Genomic DNA, 10000 nt, shown 5'->3' on the forward strand with positions numbered 1-10000 from the left:
GGGGTCGCCAAAAATTTCACCTGAAAATGCACGTTTTGAACTTTTTTCTGGATACCAGAAAGCAACGACCGCGCGGTCTTGTGTATGTGTCAAGCATTATTTTTCGCTTTCGAAAGCGGACATTTTGAAGAGAAAATATATCCGACCTCGAGTGTAATAAAGAAATCCATCTGCCCCTTAGTTTGTTGAAATTTCAGCCAAGGAAACACCAGTCACGTTCTGTCGCACACAAGGCGCCATGTTGTTACCGTTGCTACATTCCTCGCACCAGTCCCTTGGAACTATTTACTGAGTCGTTTTTTCGCCCGCAATACGTATTTTATGAGAAACCGCAAATAAACGCGGTGGCTTGTGACGTTATTGAGGTCAGTTAATGGGAAAACTCCTTTCATTTTTATTTCAAAAACATCGGCAGGATAAAAAGTAAGACAGTTGTTGGAAAACGGCTCTGAACTTAATAGTAGGTCGCCCACTGCCGAGCAGTTGTGAAATTCTGGTCGCCAGTACTCAATTTTTAGTCGCATTGGCGACCAGGAAGGCGCAATTTCGGACCCTGATTTAAATTTGTAACAGATGAAAAGTTGCGTAAAGTACAAAGTTAAATAACGTGAATATGGGATTATCAAGGGTAGCCTACTTGGCCACAATTTGGTGGAAAACTTGTGAAGACTCTCTGTTCAATGATTAACCACTCCCCTCCCCACAACCTGCCAAAGTTGCCATCAACGAGTGTGCGAAAAGAAATAAGACCATAAAAAGTATAACATACATTGTTACTAGTATAAAAGCATCTCTAAGCTAACGATAACTTTCTTTTCATTCTGTCTACAGAACACGAGATCCATACATTGTGGCTGTATACGAGGCCGCAAATCAATTTTTGGACAGGCTTGTGTAAGATAGTCTATCATTTCATGATTGGTTCGTCTACGAAAAAGCAGAGCGGTGAAAATTATGATATAGATTTAGCCAAGCCTAAGAGCTGAGCTCCCGGTTTATTAGTTCTTTCAATAAGTTAACTTGGCTTGAGCCTGCAATCCAATCGAAACCAAGTACCTGGTCAGCAGTCAACTTCATAAAACATCTGACCTCGATGAGCTCAAAACTTGATGACCAAAGCCAAATTTTCTCGGACAGATGGGTTCCCATTTTTCTTACCCATGGTGCTCCGCGCGCGTTGGGCGCAGAGCACCATAATCGTGCTGCACTTGGCGAATATTTGTGTGCAGTTTTCTGCCTAACAACGAGGTGAAATGAGCCAGAGTTAGTAGAGGGTTAGGGTTAGGGTCTACTAACTCTGCTTGAGCTTTTGACCACAACTTGAGCGTCCAAATTTGAATCTCTCATTTTTCTATTTTTATTCTGAAACCACTCCTACCAATCGACTTATTGGATACTTCGCCCACATTGCACGACGTGAACGATATGAAATAATCGCGAAGGACTTACAATAGTGCAGAGTTATATGTTGAGGCGACGTTGTTGTTGACGTCACCCTCGTAGATCTTAAACTCCCTACTATAAAGCTTTTACAAAGGCGACGGCAACGCCAGCGAAAACGTCGCTTGAAGATAAGTGCTTACGCAATCGTGACCACTTTGCAATTATTCTATTCTGCCAGCGTCTTGCGATGCACGCTGCCACTAGAGGCTTAACTGTAGAATACCCGGCCACTCCAAAACACTTCAAAAAATGGCCGCTACGTGGCTTAGTTCAAACAATGGCAAAAAACTGAACCCTCGCGCCGGTATACCTCGTTCTTAAAGCGTCGAAAAGGACGAGGCATCCCATAACGATGATCGTCACTGATCCATGCAAGAGATAGAAGTACATTGATCACTTTCATAGCCGCGTAGCTACGTAGCCAGGTAGCCAAGTATCCACAGTTAATGCATTTGGCCGTTAACAGCGTACTAGCTCAGTCACCCACTCATTTATCCAGTTAGTAGCCACTTAACCGCTTAACCAGGAAGGAGGAAGCCTTGCTTTGGGTGGCCGGGTCACAATTACTCCGTTAAACCCTCAACCGTGGCAATTTCACGTTGTTGTGTTGCAGAAAGGGTCAAAGAAATTTTAGTGTACTATAGCTTCCGTACTAGAGTTTAGAGACCCGGCGACGTTAACGAGAGCTCCACCAGACATTAATTAAAGTAGCACGGGTGTTCGCTTTGATTGTTAGTTCATTTTTTTCCATTCTTTTGGGAAACGTGAATATACACGTACTGTTACAACGGCATCTCAGTACAGCGCACGCTAATAATATTTTGGCTCTTCTCAAGTATTCTTCTTCTTCTTTTTCAAGTATCTAGGAAGCATTATCGTCTTAATTATGTTGGAGGCAGTGCTGCCTAGTAGTTAGTTCACCGGCCTTGAGATCCGGAGATCCCAGGTTCACGACCCGCTCTAACCACTAGTTGGATTTGCTCGTGGCAGTCGCTGGTTCAACTTCTCGGCTGCACTTGTAAATAGCCAACTGGTTTGCCTGCGGCCAGTTGGGATTCTTGACAGTTGTCGTTGTTGTTGTTGTTGTGTTCTGTGGTTTTGTTGATTGTGTTTTATTGGCCCTGAAAAGCCCCTGCGGGGAGTGGTCGATTAAGTATGCATGTAATTAAGTGAAGTACGATTGTCCGGGTGGACTTGACTAACGTTTCAACAAGTGACCTTTACTCTAAGATGGCTTCCAGTCAGGGTGTCGAATCCTCATTCGATTTTATCCTTCTCGGGACTACACTCACCCGGACGCCAATAGAGCGTTTTCATATGACGTCACGGCGGCCATGTTGGTGTTCCAAAACAAAGAAATGGCGGCCATGATGGTGTATCAAACTACTCCTCCGGGAATTAAACTCTATTTTCATGCAAATACTTTCTTTTGTTTCAGTCATCCAATATGGCTGCTGGTCACTTGAGTGAAAACGCTCTATACCTCCTGACTTTGTTCTTATGACTCCTAGGTTCAAGCCATTTAGGATTCATTTTTTTGTTCTTAGAAATCCACTTCTACATGCAGATGAGGTTTACAAGTTGACGCCAGACGGAAGGAAGTTTTTTAAGAATAGCGCTTTTGCTCACGCCAAAGCAGAAGGAATTGTTAAAACCAGGAGAAAAGCTCTTCAGGACAACGTGAGGACAACGTATTTCAAAACAGTCTTTTTTGAAGAGATGAATCGTTTTAAATTTGATGGAAATTTGACACCATGTTAATCATCTAGAGCCTCATTTTGTTATTATTTTAAAAGGCCGAGAGGGAAAAACTAAGGAAAAAGAAACATTTGGATTTTCTTGACGTTCTCCTAGAGGCTAAGGTATGAAACATAAGAAAAGACACGGTCATGATCATTAACAGTCGTCGTCAAAATCATCAGTCATTGATCCTCAACACCTTCTCCAGTCTTCCTCATCATTGTCGTACTTGTCATAGTCATGATCATCGGTTCTCGGGCCCGTTTCTCGAAAATCTCGAAACTTTACGGGCCACTTTTGGGTGTCACAATTCCCTCTGTATCTCAAGAACGGAGAGGATTTAAGTCGTCAAACTTTACAGCCATTTTTGCTTTTTGTTACCTTGAAAATATGACAACTGAGATCGGCTTTCCGAAACAAGCGGTTGACAGTTTCACAAATGACTTTTCGGGCCCGAAAAGTTTTCGGGACTTTCAAGAAACGGGCCCCTTTTCCTCTGCATCATCTCTCTCTCTCTCTCTCTCATTATATAATTATCTCTTTCTCATCATCATCATCATCGCCGTCGTCATCGTTACTATCGTCAGTCACTGTCCTCATCATTCATCATCTACAGTCATCGTCATCGTCATCGTCATCATCATCATCATCGTAATTGTCATTGCCATCGTAAGCAACATCGGTCATTGTCCTAATCATCATCTCCAGTCATCATTATCAATCATCATCGTTATCGTTATCATAATTGTCATCATCACCATCATCAGTTAATGTCATCGTCAGCATCTCCAGTCATCATTATAGGGAGTTTAAGAAACGACGACGGCTACGACTACGGCAACGCCACAAAATAATAATATCACTGGTTAAAAATTAAACGAGATGCTTCCGTGAAGCATACACTGGGTTGCCTTTGGTACGTGCTACAGAAAATCGGAAGGCACTGAATTGTGTGGTATTGAAATACAGCATTCCAGTCTCTGAAGAATAACAAATAAAAGAGAAGCGAGAAACATTGGCTTCTGGGCTGACATGTTGATAATTTTCAAGTTCCCTCACAACTTCTTTTTACCACAAGTGTGCCCTCTGAGCATCTGACAGCTTTGTAATACGGAACTTCACTGAAGTCAAGCCCTGTTAAGCGGGGTTAGTGTTGGGATGGGAGACCAAAACAATAAACCCCTCATGAAAAACAGAAGCATCTGAGCGAAAATACTATTAACGCTAACAAATGCGAACTCAGCAAGGTACAGATTTTGTTAGCTTGCTTTATGCAAAACAATTATCTATGAAAAAGCAAATAACTATTGATACACAGTTTTTAGAAAGAGCAGAAGGAAGTTTCCGGGACGGTCGATCGAGAATAAAATATTTACGACATGAAAACAACATTAATTTTGAACCGTGAATATAGAATATAAAAAGTTACGATCAGCGACAAACATTTTGGGAGATTTTTGCTACGTTCAAGTAAATTGCAAAATCGAAAGTGACATGGCCGGAATTCAGCGGGCGCCGTGATTAAGTTACCGCGGCATGTTTACTCGCCAAACAATGAAGCATCTGTGTCAAATGATGCCAAGATACCGGGTTTTTGTAAGTTTCTTTTGGCATATTGTAAAACACGGACTGGATTGGATTTGTAAAACACGGACTGGATTTGTAAAACACGGATTTGTAAAACACGGATTTGTAAAACATGGATTTGTAAAACGCAGATTTGTAAAACACGGATTTGTAAAACACGGATTTGTAAAACGCGGATTTGTAAAACACGGATTTGTAAAACACGGATTTGTAAAAGGTGGTCCGGCATTTTTTGTAAAAATGATAGCATTGTTTGACTGTTTATTTGTTTATTTCTGTCTGTCCCTTTTTAATCTTAATTCTTTTACTTTACATTATTTTCATTTTATGTTACTGCTTCACATTCAAATAATTTCTCTAAAAGATTGTTTGATTTTGAGTAATATTAGCATTTGGAAATTTTTACGAATAATCGAGAAATACGAGAAGCACTCGCTTACAGCGAGTAAGTATTCCCGGCATTTTCGGCATTCCCTCGTGTTCAAAAACAAAATTCCGCGTACTTATATTTAACTTTACCATGCATTCGGCGCGTTTTTATTTTTAAAATTATCAACATCTCAATACACAGGAGCTGGTCAAGACCGATTTTCCGCCGATTCAAAGCGACGCTTCGAGAAGGAAGCCGGTCTCCTCCCTAGTGTCAAAGGCCACAGAAATATCTCCGGGTTCTTGAGGTTTTGTCACGAGCCGTATGCCATAATGATGGAGTATTCGTGCTTCGACTTCGACTTCAGTGACCTGCTAAGACCGAAGTCTGCGAGTTTACAGACAATAGGGCATTTGGCATACGATGTTTCAAGGTCATCTTTGTCGTAGTGTTGGTTGCAAACGAAAGTATTGCCTGGTTTTAGGTCTCTGTGGGCAATACCGTTTCTGTGTAGAAAATCTAGCCCAGTGACCACGTCTATCGTGCACACCAATAACACATCGGCTAACGAGGAAAAGTCAAATTCAGCGTCCACCAAGTGCACGAAATCTTGAAGTGTGGTCACCTTTTTTTCTACGCCAAAATGACCGAAGTCGAAGCACGAATACTCCATCATTATGGCATACGGCTCGTGACAAAACCTCAGGAACCCGGAGATATTTCTGTGGCCTTTGACACTATGGAGGATACCGGCTTCCTTCTCGAAGCGTCGCTTTGAATCGGCGGAAAATCGGTCTTGACCAGCTCCTGTGTATTGAGATGTTGATAATTTTAAAATTAAAAACGCGCCGAATGCATTGTAAAGTTAAATATAAGTACGCGGAATTTTGTTTTTGAACACGAGGGAATGCCGAAAATGCCGGGAATACTTACTCGCTGTAAGCGAGTGCTTCTCGTATTTCTCGATTATTCGTAAAAATTTCCAAATGCTAATATTACTCAAAATCAAACAATCTTTTAGAGAAATTATTTGAATGTGAAGCAGTAACATAAAATGAAAATAATATAAAGTAAAAGAATTAAGATTAAAAAGGGACAGACAGAAATAAACAAATAAACAGTCAAACAATGCTATCATTTTTACAAAAAATGCCGGACCACCTTTTACAAATCCGTGTTCTACAAATCCGTGTTTTACAAATCCGCGTTTTACAAATCAGTGTTTTACAAATCCGTGTTTTACAAATCCGTTTTTTACAAATCCGCGTTTTACAAATCCGCGTTTTACAAATCCGTGTTTTACAAACCCATGTTTTACAAATCCATGTTTTACAAATCCAGTCCTTGTTTTACAAATCCAATCCAGTCCGTGTTTTACAATATGCCGTTTCTTTTCTGTCAAGTGTTATAAAGTTTGACAATGAAATGAGCGAAGTCAAAACAAAGATCACAATCGCTCAACTCTTGTTTATGCAAAGTCAAAATTTTTCAAGACGCGTACGACGTTATTTATCACCAGGTAATTCCATCATTTTGGAAATAGCAGCTACTTTATTATTCATCTGCGTCACAAGTTTTCACTGATTTTGGGGCTCATTTTGTTGAAACTCAAGCACGCTTCCAACAGGCCTGTGAACCCTTCCTGCTTACAGAGCAATACTAAAAAACTTCTTCCATATCACATTTCAACCTTAAGCTCGAAAATTCAATACACAACATGATATAATTCACAAAATTAGAAAATACAAAGAAGGGTGCAGAAAATACCACAGAATCCTTTTCCAGCGAAAAATTTATTGAAACAAACAACATATTTGCTCTTAGAGGCGAAAACCTCTTCCTATTTCATTGCGTGCGTGAAGACAAGAAACTCAATCGTGTCAAATTACCATGTACTTCAGGTAAATACAGCTCACTTTGATTTCGTCTTGACGGGCGATAGATTGTTGTCGAAGTCCAGTACTTGTCGCTTTTGAGATTCCTGCCTAGTTTATCCAACTGACTTTCCATTATTGAGCTCCATAAGGGTATATTTTGTTTAAGGATCCACTAAAACGCCATCCGCGTTACATGACTTTCGACGCCATTGCAGGCTAAGTTAATGATTCTACTGTGTCCACCAGAGAAATCTACGCAGTTCCACTACCCTCTCGATCCTAAGAAAATACGCGCAGAAGGCTCTATGCACAAAGACACCACTTACCAGGGGAGTGACGGGCAAGACTTTTACCGACACGGTAAAAAAAAAAAAAAAGAAAACAAACAAATCCCACCCACTTTCCAACTGGGATTGCCATAGGCAACCCAGTAAAAACGTAAATGATCGTTCTGCACGTTCAGCACGGATTTTAGCAAGTACGTTTGTGGTCCTTTGTATAACAACGACGTGAAATCACCAAATTTGAGGTTTTGACGAAAAAGTAAGCATGCAACAAAGAATCTTTCATTCTCTCTTTTCACTTTGAAACCACTCGTACCAATTTATTTTTAGGGTACTTCCCCCATATTGTAGGACGTGAACGAGACTGAATAATCGCGAAAGACTTACGATAGAGCCAAGTTATATTTTGAGGTGACGTTTTCGTCTACCATCGCCGTCGTAGATCTTAAGGTCCCTTATAAATCATCATCGCCGTCATCGTCATCGTCATCATTTTCATTATCAGTCGTTCTCATTATCATCATCTCCAGTCATCATTATCAATTATCATATCATCGTCATCATCATCATCATCGTCATTGCTCTCACCATCATAATCATCAGGGTTACAGGTGGCTGTGAAATATGTAATGTTTGAGGTTTTGATCTTGCACCTTTTTTCTTTTTGATTAGGACGACAATGGAACTGGTTTGACTGATGAAGAAATAATTGGCGAAGTGATGACTTTTATGTTTGCTGGGCATGACACCACAGCCAGTGGTAAGTGAACTTTTAAAGTAAGCAATATCTTGGTTGTCAATGCTCCGTGGGCGCTTCCACAGTTACAATCAGTAATGCAAGTTGAAAGTAGTAAGTTGCATTATGTAAGTCGTGTTACGTATCGCCAGCAGTTGACAAAGTGCAATGTAAGTTAATATTGTAAGAGTGGTGTAAGTAGTGATGTAAGGTAGTGGGTAGCATTGTAAAATGTTGTAAGTAGAGTACGGTAGTGGGTAGCATTGTAAAATGTTGTAAGTAGAGTACGGTAGTGGGTAGCATTGTAAAGTATTTTGGGTCATGTAAGGTAGTGGGTAGCATTGTAAGTTATTGTAAGTAAATTTTTCATTAACTGCATTCGGGGTTCACACCCCGTTGAAGTCCTGAATTTTTCAGGCTTCTTTACGCAATTATAACTGAGAGGATCATAGCTTCACTTGATTTCATAGACGCAGTTCATATATGATCCATTTCATCGGCGGTTCTAATCTGCAAGTCGCAGGTCGCGGGTTGCAGTTCATTGTTTCACCAATACAGAAGTATCCTAAACATTCACAAAAGCTAACCTTAGGCCTAAAAACTTTTTTTAGGCCTAATTAGGTGAAACAATGACCTGCAACCGGCGACCTGCGACCTGCGACCTGCGACCTGCAAATTAGATCCGCTGCCATTCATAAACTGTATCATTTTATCATTGATTCATTCCTCACGGGGACATTAGAACCCACAAATGACCAGCTCCAAACGTCAGTGGCTTCATAGCTTAGTTGGTTCGAGCGTTGCACCGGTATCGCGACGTCACGGGTTCAAACCCCGTTGAAGTCCTGAATTTTCCAGGCTTCTTTACGCAATTGCAAAAATTGCGTTCATAACTGCGAAGATCACAGCTTCACTTGATTTTTTGTAATCGTTGTAAACGTGTTTTCAAATTCAGTAGATCAGAATATCTGTTGTGTGTGACTAACTTAGAAGTGATTACTGCGAACACAGTTAAGGTGCAAAACTATATTTCTGCACGAGACAGTGAGGCAGTTCAGTGTAATCTGAGAAGATCTGAATTCTAAGTTGATTTGAAAAGCTAACAAATAAATACTGCGTAATTGGAGTTCATATTTTTATTTGCTTTTAGCTACTTCGTGGACATTATACTGCTTAGCAATGTACCCTGAGCATCAGGAGAAATGTCGAAAGGAAATTGATGAAGTGCTCGGAGATCAACACCAGCTAGAGTGGTAATCAGAGATTCAGAATGTAATTTAAGACTTCGCACCATTGCTTTTTTGCTAATCTGAAAACTGCCATGCGTTTCAACATTTTAAAGGAGTAGTTCTATTCAAAGGATTAATTCTACAACACTGTTTCATGTAGTGACAATGTTGTGGTACCAAATAAAACAACAAGAGTTGCTTAACAAGACGCACTTATTTATGTGACGTAATAAGTCACTGTGGCAACAAAACAGCGATTTAAATGCACCGTATATTTTGTATTTAGACGGTTATATCTCAAAAACAAACTTGGTAACTCGGTGACCTCATTCCTTCACCCCTTCCCCCCCCCCCCCCCCCCCTCCTTGTAAAGCTGGAAAGTGATTAGCAGGCAAAGATAAAACGTTTTGCAAACTTAAAAAAATATCTGGAGCAGATTCAGAGCCACCTTAAAGTTTTCCAGTTGTGAAGATGGCTATGAACCCTCTCTTTTAAGTTCTTTTAACTTAGCAAAAACTTTTCTCTTAGTCTGCTCATCGCGTTCTAGCAATAAAAACTGGGGGTCACCGAAATGGTTTTTGAAATATAATCGTTTAAAAACAAAATATAGGCTGTTTTTGCATCGCTGTTTTGTTACCATGATGACATATTACGTCACATTAACGAGTGTAACTTGTTAAGCAATTATTGGTGTTTCATATGATACCATAACATTGCCCTTACGTCAAACAATT

At 40.3% G+C, this 10000-nt stretch overlaps 1 protein-coding gene across 1 annotated transcript in view; it reads left to right on the forward strand.

Moving 5' to 3' along the window:
* The window catches only part of LOC137973739 (cytochrome P450 4B1-like), a 28600-nt gene that overhangs the window by 8570 nt on the left and 10030 nt on the right, over nt 1–10000 (forward strand). Inside the window, exons 5-9 of the mRNA XM_068820623.1 lie at nt 832–894; nt 2991–3123; nt 3240–3305; nt 7974–8061; nt 9188–9290. Of these exons, the coding sequence (XP_068676724.1) occupies nt 832–894; nt 2991–3123; nt 3240–3305; nt 7974–8061; nt 9188–9290 (453 nt within the window). The remainder of the gene's footprint in view (nt 1–831; nt 895–2990; nt 3124–3239; nt 3306–7973; nt 8062–9187; nt 9291–10000) is intronic.

Source organism: Montipora foliosa, chromosome 10 (assembly GCF_036669935.1).
Source record: "Montipora foliosa isolate CH-2021 chromosome 10, ASM3666993v2, whole genome shotgun sequence".
NCBI classification, from domain to species: domain Eukaryota; kingdom Metazoa; phylum Cnidaria; class Anthozoa; order Scleractinia; family Acroporidae; genus Montipora; species Montipora foliosa.